Source organism: Aulonocara stuartgranti, assembly GCF_965226115.1.
Source record: "Aulonocara stuartgranti genome assembly, chromosome: 1".
Taxonomy (NCBI): domain Eukaryota; kingdom Metazoa; phylum Chordata; class Actinopteri; order Cichliformes; family Cichlidae; genus Aulonocara; species Aulonocara stuartgranti.
The window spans coordinates 14,602,553-14,628,715 of record NC_138939.1 but is presented as its reverse complement, the minus strand read 5'-3'; the positions used below and the strand labels follow the sequence as shown (position 1 = coordinate 14,628,715).

Sequence of the window (26,163 nt, the reverse complement as noted above, 5' to 3'; positions counted from 1 at the left end):
TCTGTGGACGCGGAAGGGCGCAGCAGTCATTTCAGACTATTCATTGCATCTTTGTTGTGTGTAATTCTCACTAATGGTGTATCCGGCACAAAACTGTGAAACTCTGATTCGTAAACGACTCCAAAAACACAAAGTCATGATGCAGTTCACACATTTATTCGTAAGAACCAGTATTCTTTGAAATACAAAATGTAGGAATTTCAAAATATAACCAAAAGCTGGTATCATGGAGTAACTGGCTAAAGCTGCACACCCTGTACAATAACTTATTAACCAGTTTCATCACAAACTGGCTGGAAAGGTACAAAAGTAAGAGAGAACAGAGGTGCAGGGGAGAGAGAGTCAGTATAAAACTCAGGTGCATCACATTGGTTGTTTTTTTTTTAAACCACTTCTACATGTGTTGCATTTACATTCTCCTGGCTGGCATGAGAACAACTCTTTGGAAAATACAACCTTGCCAGTTCACAAACACACATGTAGACAGTGGAAAATAATGGAATAGGACAGAACACTTATGTACAAAAGAAGGTGGGAGAAAAATAGTGACCTGAACTTGGTGAAAAAGACCACTGAAATCACTGGATTATCATCTTAACAGAGAGGTGTACAGCTTAAATATTATAGCTCAATAACCAGCATTGGATTAAATATCAGTCTGAAAGCGCAAACAACTTTTCATCGGATTGCTAGACTAGTTACAATACACTTAGAAGTATATTTTTAATAAAATACCAGCACAGCAGAAGTTATCGTACGCAACAGTTGTTTTTCTAGCAATTTTACTACCTGTTTAAGTTCCTAAATTGTTTGAGCTTTCAGACAGCAGTACCAGTAGTTCAAAAAGAGTTTTGTGCCACAATGTCACAAAAAGGCCACAATTAACTCCCTGGTCACAACACAGGTCTAAACAAGACCTGTATGATGTAAAAGGTGTTTACACAAGTGTCTGTGCTCAATGCAACAGGTCCGAGTTTTAGCAAAAATCACTGTTTAGCAAAGAAAACAACGGAAACACAACGGGTTGTGTATTGGCTGAGACTATCAGCGTGGTGTCTGTGCTGTTGCTGTAAACAAATAAAGAAAAACACATGCTATTTCGGATTAACATGTATAAAACACACAAAGAAAAGCCTGGGTCATCTCTCTACAAGATATGGCAGATGAGTTTAGTACACAAGTCTCTCTGAAAGACTTAAGGGAAGAGTACCGTGTGCGAACCCAACAAGCAGCAAATGGTAAAACCAAACAACATAAAAACAATATGAAAGAAGGAATTACAGGCAAGAGCGCCTACAGTAAAGCAAACCCATAAAAAAAATAAAAGAGAAATTCAGTAACACTGAGTTCACAGTATCTTAAAGTAACCAAGAGATCATCTTTCAGAGAAAGAGGGTAAGATGGCTTCTCAAAATGTGAAATGCACACACATTTTGTTGTGTACCAAAGGCCTTTTAAATTACATAGATTTTTTTTAAACTATCAAGTGAAATAAAGCAAGTGTCTGTTACCCAGTTTCAAACTATTCCACATATTTAACGCAACAGGCACTTGGTTGGTCTAACAAACACTGAAATTCAAAGAGGTGGGAATGCTCTATCATGTAACGAGGGGCCAAACGAGAAGAAACTGATGTAAGTTGTTTTCTAGATTTCCTTGGTGTGGAAAAGCATCCCTCCACCTCCCTCCAAGTCACAATTTTGCTGACTGTCAACAGGTGTTAGATTCTACTGTAAAACAGGAGCAAGAAAACCGTGTGACTCTTAAAGGCCAGAATGAGGTCTGATGAAGTTTTACACCATCTCCTCCCAGAACACAAACAGGTCAGGCAAATCATTATGTAAACACCCTGCCCTGAAATACAACTGTGAGGAAAGTGTAGCTTTCAATATAAAACTGCAACTAAGTGTGATAAACTTGATCAATGTTCCAGCACTGATTAAGTTTAGCTTGCAATTCGACATACCTAACTTAATAGCCAAATCATTCAAAAGGATCTGGCATGAACATATTGTAGGCGTGTATGTATTTGACTTTTAAAATAAAAAAACTTCAAATTACTACTGAAGGTTTGCGTGGAGTCATCTGGCTTTACTTTTAATATTTGGGAGCTTTTAGGAAATGTTATTCCCTGAAGTAAGAAATCGCTTCTCCTTTGGTCACATCATCGCTTAAGGCTTCCGTTAAAAAAATAAAATAAAAATGAAACAAGCAAACCAGGTAGTCACTGTGTTGAGTAACAAAAAAGAACATGTAACAAGGCTGAGAGCGATGGTCTGGTAAGCCATTGCTAGTGAGGAACTTGGTTGAATGATTCTTCTAGTTGAATGGCTACTGTGTTTTGGTCCACCTGCAGAGAACATAAAGACAATGACAACAACCCAGGATGTTATAATCACACATACATACAAATAAATAAATATATAACAGAAACTGTGTCAGGAAGTAAGAAATGTTGTCAAAAAAGTAAAAAAAAAAAATGTCTCCGTGTGGGAGAGTATATTAATTATGATCAGCTGCCACTTTCAAACACTGGAAATAACACACACACACACACACACACACACACACACACACACACACAATGATTTTTTTTTTTTTTTAAACACAGGAAAAAAAAAAACCCACCTCACTGATTAAGCCCAGTTGCACCAACTCTACGGACAAGTCTTGAAAGTTCTCATCTGAAAGACATACCAATGTAGTTTGTAACAGTAATTCACAGTCACAACTTCAGCACACACACCCATGAAGCTAAAGCTAATAAAAGTGTTAAGTACCCCCACACACACACCACATAAGATGAATTAAAAAAACAACAACTACTCTGGTTGCTCTTTGCACCACTAAAACATTTTTGTGGTATGGCTGTGCAAATTTTAAATGTTATAAGGCAACAAGCATCTAGTATTGAGGGGGCCGGAAGAGATTTATCAAATTAGAAGAAAAGGACAAAAGTGGTTCTGCCAGGTCAAAAACTGTTAAACCATGTTTGTCTCTTTTTGAAGTCTTAGTATCTCCCAACTCTTCTTTCTACAGCCATAAAAAACAAAAACAAATCTAATCTAGTTTTATCTAGTTTGTCAACATCTACTCCCGTTCTTTCTTTTTCACAGCAATATGCGACTATACACACTGTTTACCTAAAAACTGGCAGAAAAGGTGCTTACATAATTGCTAGGTTGCTCAGAATACATTAAGACATTGGTAAAATGTTCAGAACAAAGTATTATCACAAATTTTGTTGCCTACTTCCTTCCAAGACCACCTGTTTGGTTATAACCTAATGTTTTGAAACTTTTTCCATTATCGCTATAGTGGCTGCACTACTCTGTGCTTTGTGTGGTTTGTCATGGTCTGTCAATTTTTAATAACACAGCTGTCAATTTATAACTATACCAGGAATGTGGCTGGGACAACACAAGCTGCAGGAGGAGATAGAGGATCCAATAACTTTGACATTAACAAACACACCCATGGGCCCCAGCTACATGAAGAGGGGTTTGATATTCAAGTTCAGGGTGAGGCTTCCTCACTTGTTTGCTCCTTGTGGTCTGGTATTAAGTCATTTAACAAAATTAGCACCCATTTACCTTTAATGTAAACATGCTTTACTTGTATATATGTTGTAGCAGGATTTAACCATGCAAAATGCAAGGTGGTGAAATCTGAGTGGCTCAATGTGAGTTAGAGCTTGCAAGAACAAGGCATGATTAGTAAGTGTGGGTGCGCGTGGAGGTAAAGTTTCATCAAGTATTTCAGTGGCATTTGGGTGCAAGTGTCCAAAAGAAGACATATGGTGTGAGAAACAGAAAATGCTAAAGAGATAGAGTAAAGTGAACGCATGCGAGTATGTGACAAACTGAGTCTGTGACAAACTGAGTCTGTAAATGAGAGACAGGGGGATGAAAGCCCGGGAAGAAATGAGCAGATCTTGACACAGGAGGTGACAGCTGTCAGCTGCAGCCTTTCACAGGCCTGACATTCTCCACACGCCTGCAACATTACACATGCCTACCATACCTGTTTGTGCATGTGCATTAGATCAGATCACACTGCCAGTTGTATGTTATATTCTCATTTGCCTCCCTTCAAGCTTCTACTTGTCTTTCAAAAACTAGCAAAATTAAAAAAACAAAAACAAAACCCTTTTCTTTTTCCATAATGAAGACTGATCAGATTTCAGCATTTGTAAAGCCAGTAAGGCAACCATCTAATAAAAGCACGTCAAATAAAATTTTAAAATAAGCACAAGATTTTCATGACACACAAGCGACAGCTAGTCTTCCAGCCTAAAATAGTCATGCACACTGTATACATTGTGACGCCATTCAAGCTCTCTCTGGAACTTTACTCTCACTTTCCTACATGCCTCAGTACAAACACGTGGAGACAGATACTTCATGTTAAAAGTAATAAAAATCACACTCAGATATTTACAACCTCGTCAACCTTGTTTACCAATACATGCAAATGAAATTCTATCATTAACCCTAAATGCAAACCTATCGACAAAATACTTATTCTTTATAAAAACCTCACTCTGAAGTCTGACATGTTTACAACCTCTACCAGAGGCCATTAAGGTTTAGCTGATGGAAATTTTAAATATTGTTTTTTTTTTGTGTGTTTATAAAGCAAGTCTTCCAAATTTTCTATACTTGACCGACAACAGCGTTGAGCTTTTTCAAGCTCATTACACATGTGTCACCATGTCATATGAACTGATAATAAGATATGAAATATGTTGATCTTACGAGGTAACATGTCACAGCTTAGATGTCTATTCAGTTTATCCTCCATTTTCAGCAGTAATGTAAGCTAAAAGGACAGAAACAGATTGAGAAAAGGTTATTTTCATTTCAAGTTGTTGCAGCAGGGTTGTTGTATTTTGAATTATTTTAAAAATAAAAAGAGAAAACTGCTAATGTTATAACTCTTACATGATACTTTGCTCCCTCTTCGACAGGCTCAAAGCTGCACTGCATCTGAATAATCTGCAGAAAAAGAAGAGCAGTCACAATAGAACTTTATATGATGCGCTGTGTCTTCATTCAGTGGCCAGTTCAATGTCCATTATGCCGGTATAAGTTGTTTTACACACCTTCCGTGTCTCAAGCTCTGAAGGTTCAGGCGTTGGGGATTTGACTGGAGGGATGACTACAGGAGATTTAATAGTCTCCTTCTGAGTCTGATGTGGACAGGGCAGCCCAAATGCCGTCATTGGATAAATACCATTCCTGATCAAAAGAGAGAAAAAAGAAAGGAAAATGTGGAGAAAACATAAAAAAGAAACAAAGTGAACTGATAAAACAATGGAATAAGAATGGGAATTGGATAAATCAGTGTATTTATTTTCTTTGCAAGCTCCTTTGACAATAAATATGGTTAATAGTTGAAGACAAAGGCCCAAAACACAACATTTTATTTTTTTAACAAATAATAGCCACAAAATCTAAGATACTGAAAATATCAAAAATAGTATCACATCATATAGTACTTTAAAAGATAAGTGGAGGCAGTACAAAAAACAGTCAGATGGCCCACTGCTGCCTCCTTGTGGCCAGACCCATTTTTGAGCACAGGGTTAATAGCAGTAGCTGTGCATTTACCTCACATCCTCCAAAAACTTGTCCAGCTCCAAAGCTGGAAACTGTGAAAGCCTACAGAAAAAAAGGGAATAGTACTTTTTTGAACCATTTGAGAAAATATTTAATATATTATAATGATTAATGAAAAAAAAAAAAAAAAAAAAAAAAAAAAAAATATATATATATATATATATATATATATATATATATATATATATATATATATATATATATATATATATATATAACCCCCCGCTATATATATATATATATATATATATATATATAGCGGGGGGTTATTTGACAACCCTTCAGCTATTATATTATATTGCTGAATAAGCAGTAGGTTCTACTACTACACAACCTAGAGAATACTTTATATCACTGATGTTACTGCTATAAGGTGCAAAATAAAAACATAATTTTAGATGTTCAGTTAAACTACAACACGAATATCAGCCTTTGGCACTTACTTGAGCTGAACATCCTCTTTGGTCTCGGCAACAACCAGGTTTGGGTCCAGTTTCTTAGTGATCTCCTCGAGGGCATTCTCAGGAATCATGTCTGGGCAATTAAATTAACATAAAAGTAAATATCTTTAAATTTACACTTGCATACATGCTTGTTGCTGCATCTGTTCAAGAGGCAGGAAATGACACCATTAGTCACACTAGCTTGCGACCTGTTTTGCTCAGTACCACACCACAAAAAGATGACAATGAATTAGCAGAAAAAAACCTTATGAAACTTGCAGTGCAATATGTTTATCACACTGTTAACAATGCAGTTTAAAGTTATGTTTCTAAATTTGCTTGTTCAGTTTTAAAAAAATGTCTTCTTCATGAGAGGTTTGCAAGTTTTAAGCCTGATAAAACTTTGTTTTTGGTGGGGGGAAGGGACTTACGTTGATGGCTGACAATACAGTGTGCAGCCAGCAGTTTTAAGAGCGGTACTTCAAAGAGAGCCTGGTTAAAAAGAAGCTCCCGGGCTGTAGGTCTGGCAAGAGGGTCACATTCCAGGCACTTCTGGATTAATTCCTATATAACATAAGAAAAAACCCAACAATTAGGTGATCTCCTGTGTGCAAGCACTTGGCAACAGTGGGAAGGAAAAACTCCCTTTTAACAGGTAGAAAACATTTGGCAGAACCAGGAGAGGGAGGGGCATACATCTGCTGCAACCGGTTGAGGGTGAGGGAGGGAGGCAGGAAAAGGAAACAAAAACTATAATATACAGAAGAAATGGGAATGAGACAAAGCATTTTTTGAGCATGCAATTTAATGAAAGTAATGCTTAAACTGAAACACCTCATCAAAAGTTTAGGACCAAATGTTTAGGACCACGAGGCCAAATCTGTGCAAAAATGTGGATTCAATGTCATTTTCTGTCAGATACTCACACTGTCATGACGTTCTGATGGCAAAGGCAAAAAAAAATAAAAACGTTCCCTTTTTGAACACGGTGAGGTTGTTGAACTGCATAAACAGGGCCTCTCGCAGCACGCCATCGCTGCTGAGGTGGGACGCAGTAAGACAGTCATTTGGAATTTCTTAAATGATCCTGAGGGTTGTGGTTAATTGGAAGAACCAAAAAAAAAAAATTTCACCAGCACTGAGCCGGAGGATCTAATTGGCTGTCGTTCAAGACACTGGATGGTCCTCAACCCAAATTAAGGCTGTTACTGGTGCAGACTGCAGCCCCATAAACATCAGACAGCATCTGAGACTGAAGGCCTTCAAAAAAATGGTGTGAGGTGCTTTTTCCTTCAGTGGAACAATGGAGCTTCAAGACGGCCACTGGTTATGTCCAGAAAAATGTTTTGTCTTACTCCCATTTCTTGTTGCAGTATGTTGAAGCTCTACTTGGAACCTTGTTAAGATCCAACCATGCAAAATATGATTTTTTGCTATTTTTTTAAGAGGTGTTAAACTTTTGATCATGACTGAATAAAGATGCTGACGCCTACAAACACACGATATACTGAATCTCACCCTCTGCAGTGGGTCCTCCAGTAACTGTATGGCATTGTTGATGGCCTCCTGAGAAACATGAGAAGAGTCTCCATTCCCCTGAATCTCCAACAGTGCCATCTGCAACACATCAGCACTCATTAACAGACAGCTCTGGGAAACAGTTTAAGCTCTTATATATCATATACTACGGGTCCCATCTCACCTCTAAGGCACACATGCCAAAGGAGTAGATGTCTGCGGCTGTAGTAACATCAACATCTACAATGGGAAAAGACAGCATGTACATATATTACATCGTAATCTAGACTAAGACCTATGATCCAATAATCAAAAGTGCGTCTTTGACAGCTGACCAAAAAACCCCCAAAAACCAAAAAAAAAACAAAAAAAAAACCCCAACCCAAAAAGAGATATTAATAAGAGCATACATGATCCTGTTGCATGAAGTACTTTGTGCTTGCAATTTCAATGGAAAAATAACTGTGCAATAAGCAAAAATATTAGAATAGGGCATAAGAATTTAGTATGCCTCCAAGGACCTCTTCCTTACATTTTATATTGTTCTAATACTTTGATGTTATATACATTTACATAAAATACTGTTTGTATAAAAATACAAGCTTGCCATATTTTATTTAACAGAAAGGGTTTTGAAGAGAAAAACGTGTACTCTCTTAAACTAAAGCAAAGAAAATGAAATATGGAACACCCTGACTTTTCAATCATGTTACTATAATAAAAATATTTTTGTGAGAAAGCTGAAGTTCATGTGTTTAAACATGTTTTCCAACAGAGCTGTATCATAGGTATAAATTGCTAATATCAGTAATAAGAGAAAATCTACCTCCATATTCCGGAGCAAAGAAGTGCAAATTTTTCTGTTCCTCGGTACAAGTCTTTACGTGGTTGTTAATGGTGTCTGGAGCAACTGCAAATGAGATAAGGACAATTATTTTCAGAATACACAGAAAGATGAGAGAAAAAGTAAGAAAAGTCTGAAAAGTAAGCATAGGATAGGAAGAAGCAAAACTGCAAACTGAAAAAAAAGTAATGAAACAAAAAAACAAAAACAAGAAAGATAAGCGATGAAAAGATGAACCAAATTCATAAACTAGCGATGTAAATATTACCTTCTGTTGTTTAAACTTTAGTGTGGGATTGTCTGGAGGCTTTGTGGTTACACTTGAGTCACTGTAGCCATATTTACACTCAGAAAATTGGTTTTCTAAACCACATTATGCACAACTTTTGTTCCCTCATATGATGTGCAGGACTGGTTTGTACAAGAACAAGGCAAAGATTTGACCATTATATAAGAAGTCTGAACTCCTCAAAGTCTATTTCCTGCTCAGCTTGCAAACTAAAAGCAATAATAGGGGCTGTGTATTAAATATACATTTAACACTGGCAAGACTTGAACACTTGAACATTGTTTCTTGTTCTTTTGTACATAAAATCACATAAATTTCCTGTTTAATTCTACGAAAACTTTGGTTCTTAATCCATAATTTATTATAATTTGACTCCTTTACTGTTGCTTTGCCTTCACTACCTAAAACGCAGGGGATGAAACCTGTGTAATTTTATACCTGATCCAATCTTGATGAGGCCGTTGTGCTGAATGAAGACAGTGTCACAGGTCAGGTTGCCATGGATGATGGGAGGATCACAGGAGTGAAGATAACTGCATATCAGGAAAAAAAGAAAAAGAAATTACAATTACATACAATGTACTGGATTTCTATCAATGTGAGTGTATATTAAAATAAAAGAACATTTTTAAAAATGACCTTAGAGCTGAAAGAATCTGCGTGCACCATCTCTTCCAAGCCTATAGGATCATACAATTTATCAGAGCAATTTCTAGTTGGTTTCCAAAATGGCTTGACATTTAACCAAATAATAAGAAGCACATATTTGTTACTATAATATGAAAACTACGCTTTGCTCCAGAAAGACAGTCCCACATTCTGGCTTTAAACACAGTTACTTTTTACCTTTAGAGAAGACTTTTCATATATTCTAGTACATATGCAGTATTATAAAGTCTTTTTTTTTTACCTTTTCATTCATGGTCTTGTGATTCTTCTTTGTCTTTTTCAGAAACTGCTTCAAGCTTCCAGATGACATATATTCAGTAATAAAAATCACCTTAGGGAGATAAAGAAGTGTGTAGAAAACACAAAGAGAGACATTGTTCAAATGTAAACTGTGATTATTTCAGGGCAATAGTAATAATTCTTATGGAGTTGACAGAATATGAAACAATGTCTCCAAAAGCCTGAGACTCACCCTGGCCCCGTTGTCCTTTTTGTCAGCCCAGTATTTGTGAAACTTGACAATGTTGGCATGCTCCAAATGGATCAGGTTATCAAATACAGCCTCTACCTTCTCCTAAATCCAAGAAAAAAGGACAGAAAGCATAGCAGTTATAATAAAATAGTACAAAATGTTGCTTTTCCACTTGCTCATAGAGAGTTCCTGTAAAGTAGCTCCCGATGACATCACTCATAGAATTCAAAAAATGCCACAGCGTCACTATGAACTTTGTAACAATGTGCCTGATCACTTTGTAACAATGTGCCTCACCTCCAGCATTTTGAAATTTTTCCTCTCTGAGATCTTAACTTCATTCCAAACTACTTCCACTCCTTCTTCTGTGTCCATAGCCAAGTATGCAGCATCAATCCCTGGGACGTTACGCTGATTCACCTACATTTAAAGGGAAGAGCGGCTCATGAGGTCAGATGTTTTACTACCAAAATGAAGCAGATATCAAAAACACCTTCCTCAAGTTTTGTGTTTTCGTCATCTTTTTTTATTCTCTCCAGCATTTTGTTTTTCATCTATGCCTCATTTTATAGTTTACCTCAATGATCCACCCTTACCTCTTCTTTACGTTTCTGCCAGCGGCCACAAGGGCTCTCTTCCAGAATATATGATTCATCTTCACTTTCGTCCTCATCCTCTGTCGCTGAGATAGTACTAGGCTGGACAGAGGACACAGATGGAGACACAGAGGGTCCACTTTGTACCTGGTGGGTAGTACTGGACATGTTTCCTGATGTGAGCTCTGGCTTTCCCTCAGTACAGGGAGTTCCCCTCTCCTCTGACTCAGACATCATAACACACAGGTTCTGAGTTGAAACAAGTGACACAATGTCTCTTTCTTGTTTCTCCTTTCTCTGTTTGAACGAGTCACACATCCATCTTCTTCTCAGGCAGGCTTTTCAACAACGTAGCGATCAGAAGGGAGGACTGTAAACAATAACACATATGTATAGAACGTGAGAGGGCTTCTATGGTTTTTTTTTTTATATAACAAGGACAACGTGTTCTAAGAGGTAGAAGAGTTGAGAATCATTCCCATTTATGTCCATATCGTGTGTTAATAACAGCTGTATTGATTAAAAATGGCTGTTCAACATCCAAAGGTGTTTTCACGAAGAATGGATGAGTCGTTAGTGCTAATAAATTAGCTACAATTCTTTCCAAGTAGTAAGAAGTTAAGATGCATTCAGGATGCATTAGCAAAATTTGTAATTCACATTTCCTCTCCGACTCTAGTTTCTTTACCTATAATTGTGTGTTTAAGTTACTGAGAGAGGAAGCCCTGCGCTTTACTGATAGCTTAGACGCAAAATGACATTACTGTTACAGGAGACTAAATAACTCGTGTAAGTGAACTTATTTGGTTAGGTTCCTGCTAGTGTTCAATGTTAGCTTAAAGTTCAACCACCCACTCCTTGGCTAACTTTCCCCAGGCTAACAAGCTAATGAAAGGTAAATAAACAGATTGCCAACATAAAAAGTTGAACAGCAACATACTAACGTCTTACCGTGGATCACGAGAGCACCGCAAAGTTAACAAACAGCCCAGGGTTACATACTGATGGAAAAGCTGCAAAGAGACGGCAATATAAAAAATGTTAGTTCGCCATAAAAAATGTTGCAGGGTTTCAAGTCCCTTTCGCACAGCATAAGTGGGAGGGGCGGGGCAACACTTGAGGAGCGCTTGCTTGCGCACAGAAAACGCAGAGCGGTGAGTACGTCGAATAACGCAATTTAAAAATGTTACACAAAAAGGCTACATTATTTTTGTCCAAAGCACTAGGCCGGAGTTCGAAATTTAGCTGTGTCTGGGTCCATAATTCCCCTCGATGTTGTGTGGGAGTGGTTAATATTTTTATCCAAACTTAACAACGCATGATCTAACAGACACACACAAAGAAAGAAACAAAATGTTGTGTCTGATAAAACAAATTAAATAATAAAAAAAAGAAGAACAATATATAGATTTTTAATATTTTAGAAAAAATAAATAAAATAAATAAATATATAAATATACATGGAAAAAAATATATATATAATAGATGAATGGATGGTTACATATAGATGGATATATACTTTGATTTTGTTTTTACTCCATCACACGATCGTTGAGGCTAAACACCATTAAAACTGTGTGATTATTTGAATTTGAGCTATTTCATATTCATATTTCCGCAACTGAAAAAAAAAATCGAGTAATCGGAAAATTCCGAGTTAGGTATCTCAAATTTTCAACCTACCAAGTATACAGTTTTGTATTTATTTTTATGCTGCACTTTTTTTTTTTTACCGTGCAAAATAAAATGCATTTTGCTCTGGCGACTTGTGTTGAACAACAATCCAGATAGATCCCTTAATATGAGATACAAGTTCAAAAGTTCTCACTGGGCATTGTAATTTCATAAATATGTGCTTGTATGTCATACGACTATTTTAGTAATTAATTAAACGTACGTATCTCGTGCCGGTTAGCAATACTAAATTAATTATAAATTAAAAATAATTTTCCCCTTAAAACATTGTTTTAGCGATTGGCACCACGTGGTTTCATCGAAAGCGGAAGTTGCTAGAGGGGAACTCTCTTGCCTTTTTTTTTTTTTTTTTAGCTGGCTCGTACAGCTGTTTCACGTTGCTAAAATCCTGCGCAACCTAGTATCCACGATTTACATCTATGCAGTGATGCAAACAAGCGCGCAGGGAAATAAAGGAATTATTGTGTGGCTGCCTTTTTGATTAAAAAACACTCCCAGCCCGTCTTCGCTCACTATGCGGAGGCTTCATGATAGCAACGCGATTCACATAGGTCGTGTATAACTGATATTTTATGGAAGGTGGAAGCAGGAGAGGCTGTGAGGCTGAGGAGTCGGGGCATCAGCTGAGCTGGGGACTGGAGCGTTAGCAAGCTAGCCTTCGTGACAGAAACGTTCATAACGGAGCAGCGACTGTTCGCTGGTTCACTTCATCATGGCCACAAATGGTAACAGTTTAACGCCTGCGATGGGAGAGATCATTCAGTTAAACGTCGGTGGGACGAGGTAAGCTTCGTCAGTGGGACACCTCAAAAGATGATGGCAATTATTTGTGAAATTTGAGCTCCTGTGGGTAATGATGTGTGTTTACATGGACAAACAGCCACGGATGTAGCTCGAGTAGACACAAGCTTGTTTACTTGATCGTTACTCCTACTTTCTTACACACGAGGGATAATGTACACACTGAAAATACACAATATATTAGTTTCATAATAAAGGCAGTTTTTTTTTCTTCTTTTAGCCACACCAGTCATTGTTGTGACCACTAATTATACCTCTTGGTCGACAGATTGCCCAGTCACGATTTTAATGATGCAACTTTCTATTTTTTCACAATACTGTGTTTTGTTATAATTCATACTGCAGGTTCAGCACCTCCAGACAGACTCTGATGTGGATCCCAGACTCTTTCTTTTCAAGGTTTGTAAATGCTGCCAGACTCTTGTAAAGCACATGGGATATATTTGGTTAATACACGGAGCTGATTGCGTTACTGCTCTTCCCTTACTGCTGCTACCAAATAAGAAGCTCCACTTTAGTTGTAAATTGTGTGACTTCTCTGTATTGTCTACAGCTGCTGTGTAGAAAAATGATCTAAATGCATATAGCAGTCAGACTCAGTGAGCATATTACTATGCACTCATTCATATTACATAATTAATGTTAAGTATGGATGTTACATTATGTCATTTCTGCCCTACTTCATCCCGCTACAATCCCAGTGATGGTAAATATCAGGGGATTAGAATTACTATTCACTATTACCGGAAAAAGGTTCATAATAAAGTAGTCCTCAGTGCAAAAGTGTTCAATGTAAATGTTATAATAAAGGTATTGGAATGTGTGGCTTTTTTAAAATCAGATTTTAGCCTTAGAGGGAATCCTACCCTCTAAGGCTAAACAGCTGATTGGGGCTAGGCAGATACCAGAGTCGTAACAAACTCAAAACACTGGACTGGCTCACAGTTTGACAACAGCTGACCAAGTAGTGTAAATGCCTGCCAAGGCACCTGTCTGTCTGCCCGTCTGTCAGTCTATCTGCTCTGCTGCCAGCTGTCTGAAGTTTTTTTTTTTCTTTTTCATGCAGACTCTTTCAGCTTAATAGTCATAGTTAATAACAGCACACACTGACATGGTAATAATTTGTATTTCAGTGTCAACAGGCTAGCCAAGTGTTTGTTATTGTAAAATAATTCCTTGTTGTGGTGACACTGGTGGTAAGTGGAAATAGAGATGTGCTTTAGCTAACTGGAGAACTCTTGTGTGTGTCTCTTTTCCAGTTTACTGAGTGGAAGGATCTCCACTCTTCGGGATGAAACTGGAGCTGTGAGTAGCTGTTGCTTCCAAACTGGGGCAGCATCTGCAGGCACCATCCAACATCAGGGGGAAAAAAGGACATGACATTTTGTCTGTTACACATTACTGTTCTGAAGTACGATACATGATGCTGAGATGAGCAGATGAGCTGACATCCACTTCTCTGCTGTTGGATGACGCGCTGTTTTTGCAAGGCCACTTCTGACTTCATAACTTTAGTTGCAGAATTTGTTGTGGATTCTGAAAAGTGTTAGAAAATAAACAGAAATGTTCACTGTAACTCTCCAGAGCCGTGACATTTTCATTAACTCTCCAATCAAGTGACTTAATAGTTAGTCAGCTTTTGTTTGCGACAAACTACTGGATCTTCAGTCCTCACCAACTGATTTTCTGCCTTTCAGATATTTATTGACAGAGACCCGACAGCTTTTGCACCAATATTGAATTTCCTCCGAACCAAAGAACTGGACCTGCGGTGAGCAGTCTTAATGATGTTCAGAAAATATCTATTTTTTGGTGTAATTCTGTCGCTTTGTTCCTCGTAACTTACAGAACAAATATGCTGTTTGTTTCTCTCTGCAGGGGTGTCAACATCAGCGTCCTGAGACATGAAGCAGAGTTTTATGGGATTACTCCTCTGGGTATGTTGTGGAACAAAGTTTTAACAGGAAACCGAGTCAGCCAAGTATGAGTACAAACATTGTGGAAAGCTGCAAAACAGGTTTATTATAAAATAAACCTGTTTTGCAGCCAATACATTTTGCAGTGTTCACTCCATGTCTCCAATATCAGCAGGTATTGCATAATAGTTGAGTAGGTTGGGGTTTATTTTGGAACGAGTATAGTACAAAGAGCTGCTGTCGTTAATGTGAAATGTTGCTCTTTAGTGAATGTTTTTTTTGAGGCTCAATTTAACCAACCTCGCAGCTGTAATAGTGTTAGTTCCACGTACTCTAATGTTGTTTTACATCCTGTTTCAGTGTTTGTAACTTCCCTGCATTGTCTCTGTACTCAAATGGGAAGCTTACCTCAGTGAAAGCTGATCACCTTCGTATATACAGAACAAAGTACTTGGATCTAATTTGAATCAAAGTGGACATGAACTTTGGCAAAACAAACTAAAGAACGAGATCCTGAGGAAAATTTCCATCAGTAAAGAAAAAGAAAATCAGCAGCAGTAACTATATTAAGTAACCCATATTAATGTTATTATGATAATGACCTAATACTAATTTGCATATTGTTGCTTTTTGCTTTGTTTTTTTGTCTGCCCCTCTGTCTTTGTGTGCGTGCATACATGTGCAGTGCGTCGCCTGCTGTTGTGTGAGGAACTGGACCGCTCATCATGTGGTAGTGTTCTCTTCCATGGTTACCTGCCACCCCCAGGTAAAGACGTGAAACTGAGCGACACTGAAACTGAACTGAAAGATCATCCTTCTGAGGTTTTATTTAAAAATATCTTAAAAATGGAAAATGGAAATAACCTGCTTTTAAGTTCTAGAACAGCACAAAAGTGAAAGTCAGCAGGAATTTTTATTTATAAATTTCTGTTAATCTTGACAGCCATCCCTGCACGAAAATCAAGCCCCGCATCAGCACCCATTGGCTCTGCTTCAGATGAACGGCCAGGCCCTAGTGGAGCAGAGGGCTTCACCCGCGTTGGCCCCCTTTCTCACCCATCCTTCTCTGCCTCGCCTGGAACAGATGACGGCCACAAACTGGGCAAGTAGCCTGCGACATCTCTCTGAATACAGAAGATGAATAATAGTCATAATCTGAAGATTTTGCATGTGCTTACATCTATTATAGCAAATTGTGAAAACTCAGTTGTGGAATATACTGTAGGTGTAATCTCAGAATAAAAAACAAGCAGGAACTGTAGTAAGTGACTTGTCAGTAGAAACAGGAATCTGCCTTCTGCCTTCCCCAACAACTGTGCATCTACTGCATGTGAAGGAGCAAGGACAGTTATGATACAGTCGTATGTGTGGCACATCAGTATCTATATGCCAGTAAGAGAGTTCAGTTCATGTACAGTGTGTTTGTGTGTGTGTGCATCACTGCTGGAGCTAATATGACCTGACATCCTTTTAGCGCGTTAGTAGCACTCACTGAAGTAGCCTAGTTTCAAATTGGTCTGCTCCTTGCTAATGATGGTATCATGTGATGTACATATTAGAGGTAATAAACAGAGAGTAGAGTGTCTGGCTGCTTTTAGAGATCTGAATCACATTTTAGGTAATTTAGAAACCAATAAATGAGTAATTGGGCAGAAAAAAAGTCTTGCTAAGCATGCTGTGAAAGACATGAGGTTAATGGTGTTTTGTTTGTGTGTGCAGGTCCCATGGTTGACCCTAGGAAGGTGCTGATTATAGCAGGACACCACAACTGGATTGTAGCAGCCTATGCGCACTTTGTAATCTGCTACAGGTAATATTACAACATTTCTCATACAGCTCTAGCTCAAAAGTGGGACACATTAAATAATTTATAATGCACACATGCATTCATTGTCTTTTATGTCTCGTGTTTCTGAGTGCCAGCATTCAAGCTGTCATCTTTGGTTTTATTCGAGTTAAATTGATTCAAATATTAATTATAGCTGAAGCAAACAGTCCACACTGAGAGTAAAATATTATTTCTTTTTGCGAATATCCATTTTTTACAACATGGACAACCTGGTAAAAATGTTATTAGGTGTAATAAGAGTGGGTATGTACGCTCACATTTATGAAAGCTCATATATCAGACTTCTTTAATCTTAACCAAATCCAACTGTTCCAGTGCAGAGGTGCATGTTTGTCACTCTCGATTTAAAAACTTAACGAGAAAGGCATAAAAATAATCAGAGGGTAAAAAGTATTTCTGTGTTCTTTTCTCTGCAGGATAAAGGAATCCTCTGGATGGCAGCAGGTGTTTTCCTCTCCCTACCTTGACTGGACCATTGAACGTATTGCACTGAATGCAAAGGTGGTGGGCGGCCCACACGGAGATAAAGACAAGATGGTGGCTGCCGCCTCTGAAAGCAGTATCATCCTCTGGAGTATCCAAGATGGAGGCAGCGGTAATGAGATAGGTAGGCTAACAAAAAACAAATAAACAGAACCCCCCCCCCATTTTAAAGCTTCAGGCTAGATTTTTTTAATAGGTATACATACATACCATTTTGTATCACCCGTAACTTCCTTCAATCTCTGACTCCACCTTTAGTCTACATTCACGTTTTCCAGCTTTCTACAACTTTGTTAAAGTTCATTCTCTCCACGCGCTGCCCCAGGGGTTTTCAGTCTCGGCGTACCTGTTGACGATCTCTTCTTTATCGGGAACCAGCTGGTGGCTACCAGTCATACAGGAAAGGTTGGAGTGTGGAACGCTGTCACACAACACTGGCAGGTAGGAGAGCGTATGTGAGTAAAACACAGAGCGGGCTGAGTGCTTGTGATTTTCCTTGTTTGTGTTTATTAAAAATGATATACTGAATAATTGAATTGTGCATTTGTTTAACTTAGATTTGCTTCCCAGTGAGAGGCACCAGTACTGAACTGATTTTTAGTTCCCTTTTTTTTCTTGTTAGGTTCAAGATGTGGTTCCCATCACCAGTTGTGACACTGCAGGATCCTTCCTGCTACTGGGCTGTAACAATGGCTCTATCTACTACATAGGTACACACAGACAGGTTTATGTTTTCTCTGTCTGTCACACAGTTTATGGATTTTTTTTTTATTCCATTATTCCATTTAAACCTCTTGTCAAATGCCACAGACAGAGGTGTTCCTCTCTGTGTGAGCCAAGCAGTACTGCCCTTGCTTTTTCTCTTCAAACCAGGAGCAACTTGGTAACTTTGATCCATGATGATCACTGTTGTGCCTATCAAACATTTCAGGCACTGAAGCAGATTAAAAATGAATACCTAAAAAACCCCCAAAATAGTAAAATATTCTGGAACAGTTCTAATAAACACAGATGTCTTTTTGCTTCATGCATTCATCATTCTCTATGAAATGCTTATAAAACAACCATGGCCTCCCCCCCCCCCCATCTAAAAGATAGAAATTTACTAAGAGGATTCATTCCAGGATCTGAGTCAGTGAATGATTCAGTGAAGGGCTTATAAAACCCCAACAAAGACACGCTAACATGTAACCTTCTTCTTCTTTTCAGACATGCAAAAATTTCCTCTGAGGATGAAAGACAACGATCTTTTGGTGACCGAGCTTTATCACGACCCATCCAATGACGCCATCACTGCACTGTCTGTCTACCTCACACCTAAAACCAGTGAGTGGGCAAGTTTTTCTTCCCACAGAAAAACTACCGTTACTTAGTTGTACATATTTATATTGTGCTTTTTGTTTTTCCACTGCTCCTACTCTCAGGTGTGAGTGGGAACTGGATCGAGATAGCCTATGGGACTAGTAGTGGAGCAGTGAGAGTGATCGTGCAACACCCAGAGACAGTAGGATCAGGACCCCAGCTCTTTCAGACCTTCACTGTGCACAGGAGCCCAGTGACAAAGATCATGCTGTCTGAGAAACATTTGGTATCAGGTGAGGAAGGTGTTGCAGGCAGTATCCCTGTCTATGTGTGGGCTATAGAGGATTTTATAGGATAACAGCTGCCTGCATCTTATGTGGTTGTGTATTTGTGTCTGTCAGTGTGTGCAGATAACAACCACGTTCGGACGTGGACAGTAACCCGTTTCAGAGGGATGATCTCCACACAGCCAGGCTCCACCCCTCTAGCTTCCTTCAAGATTCTGTCTCTGGAGGAAGCAGAGAGTCACGGGAGCTACGGCTCTGGGAATGATATAGGTGAGAGAGTTGAAAAGTGTGTTTGCACTGTAATACACATGAATTTCTTTAATCCACCACTGATAAGATAAACAACAAATCCCACCCTGTGCAAAATAGGGTTAGAGTTACCGGTCATCATCATCATCGTTATTAACCTTAACTGAAAATGTATCTATATGTTGGTGAAGCTGACACTGAAAAAGAATAAAATTTAATTATGATTAACCACCTTACGTAGTGGCTTTTGCAGTATTTGTGCAGTATCTTAACATCACTGAGTTGGCTTTTTATTCTCAGGTCCTTTTGGAGAGAGAGATGATCAGCAAGTTTTTATCCAGAAGGTGATCCCCATCACCAACAAACTGTTTGTGAGGCTCTCGTCAACTGGGAAAAGGTACAATGCCCTGCCTCTCTGCTCCCCTGACCTTTATCTGACTTTGTTTCCTATTATCTGACATACATGATATTTTTTTTCTTTCATTAAATGTCCCTTTAGGATCTTGGCACTTCTTTTTAAAATTTACTACCGGTAAATGACATATTTGTGTCTCAGGATCTGCGAAGTGCAGTCAGTGGATGGGACCACCATCACTTGCTTCATGGTACGGGAGTGTGAGGGCTCCAGTCGAATGGGGTCCCGACCTCGCCGTTATCTGTTCACAGGTCACGGCAATGGCAGCATCCAAATGTGGGACCTGACCACTGCGATGGACACCGCCAATAAAGGAGAAGAGAGGAAGAAAGAGGGTGAGGAAGGAGAGAGATTAGTGAAAAGCCAGAAATGTGAAGGCGAATGTTGTGTTTGTTTTAATGAAACAGTAAGTTTTTAATGAGGCTCCTCTCGTTTCTGATAGATATAGGTGGGCCTACAGAGGAGGAGCTGCTACAGCTGTTGGACCAGTGCGACCTGAGCACCTCCCGCTGTGCGACACCTAACATTAGCCCCGCCCCCTCTCTGCTACACCACACACGCCTCCGAGAGTCCTGTTCGAGGTTAGAAAGGCAGCACTCATTTATTGAGGTTACAAGCCTATATATGCCGTCTGAATTATCAGAAGATGTGTTTGAAGGAACATAAAAGACTTCTTCTTTTTCTGTCATCAGTCTGCAGTTACAGGCACCGGAGCCCATTCCCGAGACCCAGGCTACATATGGAGCTGTGCGACCCTACAGAGAGAGCCCCCTGCTGGCCCGTGCTCGTCGAACTGAGTCCTTCCACAGCTACCGGTGAAATATAATTTATCAAACACTTATACTAGAAGGGTTCAAATAAGAGTATACTAAGGTGATAACTTTAGGATTTCAAAACTTAAACCCCCCCAAAAAAACAAAACCCAATATTGAGACTAGTAAGCAAGATTGAGTGTTTTTCTTGTGCGATTTAACCACTTTCTAAATCAGTTGTTCTTCACCCACAATGCTGTGTTTCGCCAAAGAAGAGCTCTGGCTGATGACAGAGCAGGGAGAGATGGAAACTTTGTGGTGCCTTACAATAACAGAAGCACTTGGCTTTATAGTCGCTTTGCTTGGCATTTCAATAACATAGTAATTTGATTATGCTCTACTAATGTAAGTTCAGGAAATGCTGAGTTGTCCCTGTTTGCATTATGTTCCATTATCTATCTAGCGGTGACTGTCTATATTATCATGCTTTCATAGAGACTTCCAGAACTTCAGCCTGACTCGAGGTGTCCTGGACAGCACAGGGCAGACCCCTGATGCCCGCCGCTCTCTTTGTGACTTTGGGCCTGAAGACAGTGAGAGGAGAGCCTCAGTCTTGGAGCTGTGGGCTTCCCGTACCACAAGTGCAAGCTGTAACACAACAGCTGGAGCGTCTGGAGTATCTGCCACAAAAGCTGAATCCAGTCAGGAATCTGCACGGCAGCCTCCAGACAGCCCAATTCCAGGAGGTGACGTCAGGCGAAAGGTACATGCTCAGTCAGAAGAAGGAGAGGCTCCTGCATCGGGAGGAGACGCGGTGAAGGTTGATGGAGGTGTGAGGAAAAGGGGAGTACTGGAAGGAAGCTTTCTTGGGAGAAAGAGGGCTCCTCCAGTTCCACACCTTGCCTCTGTCCCCTCTGGATCAGAAGGCGGTGGGAGCGACTCTTCTTCAAATGCCTCTCCTTCCCCCACCAAACTGTCCACCTCACCACGACACAGGAAGCTGGTACCTGAGCCATCCAGCCAGGACAGCAGCCTGTGAAGGCGCCTTTTCTCTTGCTCTCGGTGGAAGTTATCTCGTAGAGGTACACTCTCTAGGTGATCATGATAACAGAATTTAAGAGCAAAAGAGGAACACGAAGCAAAAAAGCAGCGACGGCCCTTTCCGCCTCCACAACAGCCTTGTTAAAGTATGGTTCAGGATGTTTGTTTCTCTTCAAATCCCACACAACAGGAGTGCTGCCATGTTATACTGAGCGCAACATAAATATACAACATCCCAACGCTAACATCACTGTCATGGCAGGAATGCTTTTCTTTTTTTTTCTTAGATCACTCACCCTCGTAAAAATCTGCCAGGTGCCAGTAATGCTCCTCCTGTCTCTGTGTTTATTTTAGGCTGTCTTAACAGATTGCTGATAATCTTTTTAGCACTTTAAGTTTTAGGCATGAATCAGATCGTTTGCTGGCTCAGTCCTGGAAAGAAAAATGCGTTTTTCTTCCTTTTATGATGTTGCTCACGCAACATCTTAAGGAACACACAGCCACTACAAGAACAGGACAAAAGTCTGTTTGACGAGGTACGGTTAAAGGAGTGGTCGGTCACTTCTAAATGTGAAAACATGAACTAATTAACATTAATAACATACCACAGCACTAACAGTAACCATTTACCAAGATATTTCAAAGTGTTTCTAATAACCTATATCAGGTGTGCATTACTTTGTTCAGAACCTGATCTAAACTGATCTTCATATCTGTAACTAACAGTTACTTCTATTATCATATAAGTCATTTTAGATGTTTTAGTCTAAAACAGTGTCATAACATGTTACCTATCACAAACTATTTCACTTATAATGGTATAAAAAGGGAACAAATCAGTAAAACTAGACCCCATTTGGTGATTGATCACCTGATTGGCTGACTCATCCGTTCAGCACTAGAGCAGTAGAATTGAGCAGACCACGATTATATCAAGCATCTCTGACACTATGTGCAATTTGTCGTGCAATCGATTTTTACTTACCTTAAATGTGTTACCTTCACTAGAATTCTAGGCAGATACTTGGATCCTAGAATACTTTGGGACACAGTAATTATTGTTGTTAAAGCAACAACACTAAAAAGCCAATAGAGAGCGAGCAGTTCAAGCAGGCGATACAACTTTACAGAGTTGTATGACAGCTCAGTACTATGCAACAGTGGATTTATCATGCACACCAGAAATGAATAACTCTGGTTCCCGGGCGATTCAAACTGAAATCTACGTGGATAACAGCCTGCAAAAACGTCGAACCCCCGTGTGGATGAGTGACTGCTTTTCACTCCAGCTGGCACAGTTTTACCCGTTAGTTCCAGTCAAGTTACGCTGTTAATCTCCTTTGATGCTAATTGCAGTTCAACAGGCTCTTTGATCCTCAAACAAGACAAAAATTGAAACAGTTGTGTGAAGCGTTGGACTGCAATGTTAAAAAATGTGAGGTATTTTATTAGACGATCTATATGTGGAATTCAAAGAAGATAATTCAGTGCTCGAAGCTAAAAAAAATTATATTTACACAAAATAGTAAAAGCAAATGTCTTTTTAGTATTTTGTGGTATAGATAGTCAAGTTCTTGTCTCAACAGAGAGAAAGAACACATTTTATTGTCAGCTTGTTGTTATAGTTCACAAGTAAGAGGAACCGTTTGTGTTCCTGCTTTATCATTATTATTATTTTCACAGTGGTGCCTGTGTGAGATCACTCTAATTATTTATTTTTTTATTTTCACACTACACTCATGCTAAAACAAGGACCTACACTACATCACTTTACTCCCTTTGAAACAGGTATAAAATGTGTGTTGTGTTGAATGACTGTTGCAGTGCCTTATGTAACTTGTTTGGCGGTTATCAGTCCGTTAATGTGTTTTAATTGAAAGAAATTGTGACCAAATGCTTGTGAAGACGGAGCTCATTGTGGAGGCACGTTACAGACCTGCCCACGTCGCTGTTGGCTAGAATTGTGTTATGATTTTACAGCGGGATAAAATAGATGTAAAGAGTGGCATTAAATATTAAGTAATTAGGGATTTACCGATGAGTGTACTGTGAAATTCTGGATCGACAGTGATACTGATGTTTATTATGTTGTGGTTGCTTTTTTTTTTTTTTTTTTTAAATTCCCCAATTTGTTCCAGGGAAACAAAGAAATCTTGAATATGAAAAAAGTAAGTGAACTGTTTTAAAGTCTTTCAGCTCTTCATCACACTGTCTTTAGCCAGCACTGGCAACATATAAACATTACAACACTGAGAACAGTAAATGTCCGATACGGATGTTGTGGTTGATACATGGGCACTTAACATTACATTAGCAGACTACATTGCACATAACCCTCACATGCATTAAGATCGGAAAGTCGAAACTTCCTCCCAAGATGGGGGATTTTATATATTTTTTTAAAATGTAACTTGTACTTTTAGTTTTAAGCATACCATATAGGTTGGAAACAAAAAAATATCTGTGAGTGACAACCTTAATTAGCATAACCATGTCCTGAAATATTAATCACACTTTTCCAAAAGCAGCAGCAATGTAACATGTTTCATTGGTAATCATTTCTGAATGACGACAGAACTGACCGTGTGCTAACGGCTTGTACAAAGATGTAACATTTTGATACATTAAGTGTGTGCAATGTGGACGTGTAATCAGAACAAAATCCTGATGCGGATGCATTGATTTGTCTAATGGTGTGTTGATGTATACGCTGTTCATACAAACATAAGGCCTATATTAATATAATCATGCTATCGGACCTAACCTGCTAATGTATATTTTCTATAGGAACATGGAGTTAAATGAGTATTTCTGCACATAGTTATTTGTTTATCTTCTGCAGTGTCTCTTATCTGTTGCTCCTTAACCTCCCCTGGCTATGTTTACATTATATGGCAGCCAGATGCTAATGAGCTCAAAGAAATACATATCTGTTTATTTAAAAAGGCCTGTGCATTCTTGTTTTCTACATTGTGTATGCATTATGCTATATTATTTACCACTGCATTGAGTAATGATCAAATATTAAGTTGCTATAGAGTCACATTGTTCGTGCAATTGAAACTACCACTGTGTTCACTAAAACGTCTGATTATACTCAGCATGTTTCGCTTCTTTCTTAAAATTACAGATTTTTTTTTCATTTTTATAAGTTCACATTGTTATTCTTAAAAAATATTCAACTATTTACATAATTTACATTTATATTTAGATAGAAACATACCTTTTTATTCCAATTTACTTTATTTATCAGTGCAAACGAATCATGTTTCATCGGTCTTGAACCATTTCAGTCGAGATTTCTGGGCAGATATCATCAAAGTGATATCAGGATTAATCTTATAACAAATGCTGTTTGGGTGTTTTTTAGGATTTGATATTCCTAAATGTACAAAAATTATGAGATCCTTGAAAGGAAAGTGAATTTCTGATAGTTTTACCACTTAAAATTTTGACACTATTTTTTTTAATACTATACATCGTAAGTCAGTCACGTCTGGGTAAGGTTTGCATGGATAACTAAGAGTGCGCAATTGTTGTTTTGTCTGAGTGTCACAAAGGTGTGTATGTGTGTCTCCCCAGCGCGCTCATTTCACTAACCTTCCCGTTCAGACAGTCTCCTCTCTGCGATGGCGTCTGTCGTCATTGTGATTTATGAGTTTAATAAAACCCTAAGTGTGTGTGTGTGTGTGTGTGTGGGGCTCAGGGCCATACTGTCCCTTACAATCACTCCACAAGCTCTCTTTTCACAGCCTCTCCCCCCTACTCTATGGCTGACAATAGCTGTGAATGTGGCTGTGAATGTTTTAGAAGTGCCCTTGTCAGATTGGTGTCCTTGAGCGAGGGCATGCTTGTTACTGCCACTTTGTTAATTTCAAACTTGCCTTGATGTCTTGATGTCCCCTCAAGGGACGCAGGAGCAAAACTAAATTACTGCTGCATAGTTTTGATGGAGACACCGGCCCTGTGTGTATTTGTGCTTGTGTTTTTGACTCTGTGTGTGTGGTAACTGAGTCCCTGTGCAGCTGGTGGCACAATTCTGTGTTATACTAACTCAGCAGAAAAGAGGATTCCTAAATCTACATTTCAGCTAGATCACCATGGAGCCCCTTTTAATAGAGTGACTTCATTCATTATGTAACATCCAGTAGTATTTAACCATTGTTAATACTGTGTTTAAGCAGCAACTGAGGCACATTTAAAGTGCTACATACATTTTAAGGATTATTTCTAAGCAAGCTATTTTGCTTTTTGGAACTGTATTTCTACATTATTTTATTCATATTTAAACCTCATTAGCTTGAAGATTAATCTGGTACATTTGTGGATCTTTTAAATGCTACAAGAGGTCTGATTCTTTAAAAATTTGGTTCATAATTTGCTTGACACAAGAATACTGCATTTATTTATGGTAAAAAAAATAAAAAAAAACCTTAAAGAAAATGAGAGGCAAGACCACTAGAAGAATATTTTTTTGATAGTCAAATTTATCATTTACCAGATAAAAACACAACCACAGACAAATGAATCATCTATAAATAAGACTTTTGTAAGTACAACAATCATAAATAATACTGTCATCATGTAAAAAAAGAAGAAAAATAATTTTGTAATAATACAATAGGCTTCAATATTGTACACAAAACATCAAACTCATCAATATTACACATAAAGCCAACACCTCTTATTAATAAATACTGTCTCTATGTTCAATCTAATATAAGCGATGTTTCATTTCTGCATTAAAAAAAACTCAACTAAACAATTAAATTGCCACTTTTATTTTGATCTTCTTAATAGCAGGATGAAAATTACCAAAAGCCACAAATAACACAGAATCCAGACGAATGCACTTTGAAACCCAAAAGTGTATCTTGACTTACAGCTAAGAAAGACTTGACTACATTACTGCCACTTCCTC

At 38.6% G+C, this 26,163-nt stretch overlaps 2 protein-coding genes across 2 annotated transcripts; one reads left to right on the top strand and one right to left on the bottom strand.

The window, feature by feature from the left end:
- Positions 1-140: 140 nt before the first annotated feature.
- Positions 141-11,684, bottom strand: LOC309712112 (nuclear receptor-binding protein-like). Its single transcript, XM_082542723.1, has 18 exons — positions 11,404-11,684; positions 10,453-10,822; positions 10,154-10,276; positions 9,857-9,958; positions 9,626-9,715; positions 9,355-9,395; positions 9,154-9,248; positions 8,409-8,492; positions 7,767-7,822; positions 7,583-7,681; positions 6,496-6,628; positions 6,065-6,155; positions 5,613-5,663; positions 5,105-5,240; positions 4,944-4,997; positions 4,758-4,821; positions 2,629-2,684; positions 141-2,350 (listed from the first exon to the last, which is right to left on the bottom strand). The coding sequence occupies exons 2-18, from the start codon at positions 10,768-10,770 to the stop codon at positions 2,291-2,293; spliced, it is 1,653 nt and encodes a 550-aa protein (XP_082398849.1). The 5' UTR covers positions 10,771-10,822; positions 11,404-11,684; the 3' UTR covers positions 141-2,290.
- A 497-nt stretch (positions 11,685-12,181) lies between these two features.
- On the top strand, positions 12,182-24,338 carry kctd3 (potassium channel tetramerization domain containing 3). The gene is made up of 19 exons (XM_082542793.1): positions 12,182-12,930; positions 13,294-13,347; positions 14,208-14,253; positions 14,646-14,719; positions 14,827-14,885; positions 15,550-15,630; positions 15,808-15,966; positions 16,584-16,674; positions 17,130-17,320; positions 17,522-17,637; positions 17,819-17,906; positions 18,406-18,522; positions 18,621-18,791; positions 18,900-19,055; positions 19,335-19,431; positions 19,591-19,784; positions 19,892-20,030; positions 20,142-20,264; positions 20,697-24,338. Exons 1-19 carry the CDS (start codon positions 12,860-12,862, stop codon positions 21,238-21,240), a joined length of 2,571 nt encoding a protein of 856 aa, XP_082398919.1. The 5' UTR covers positions 12,182-12,859; the 3' UTR covers positions 21,241-24,338.
- Positions 24,339-26,163: the final 1,825 nt, after the last annotated feature.

Excerpts from the sequence above, each read along its gene's own strand:
- LOC309712112 (XM_082542723.1), bottom strand. The coding sequence starts at position 10,770 with ATGTGTGACTCGTTCAAACAGAGAAAGGAGAAACAAGAAAGAGACATT. Across the intron at positions 9,716-9,856 it reads AAAAGGACAACGGGGCCAGG|GTGATTTTTATTACTGAATA; the intron begins GTGAGTCTCAGG and ends TATCTCCCTAAG. Across the intron at positions 4,998-5,104 it reads CAGAGCTTGAGACACGGAAG|ATTATTCAGATGCAGTGCAG; the intron begins GTGTGTAAAACA and ends CTTTTTCTGCAG.
- kctd3 (XM_082542793.1), top strand. The coding sequence starts at position 12,860 with ATGGCCACAAATGGTAACAGTTTAACGCCTGCGATGGGAGAGATCATT. Across the intron at positions 12,931-13,293 it reads TTAAACGTCGGTGGGACGAG|GTTCAGCACCTCCAGACAGA; the intron begins GTAAGCTTCGTC and ends TTCATACTGCAG. Across the intron at positions 18,792-18,899 it reads TGAGAAACATTTGGTATCAG|TGTGTGCAGATAACAACCAC; the intron begins GTGAGGAAGGTG and ends TGTGTCTGTCAG.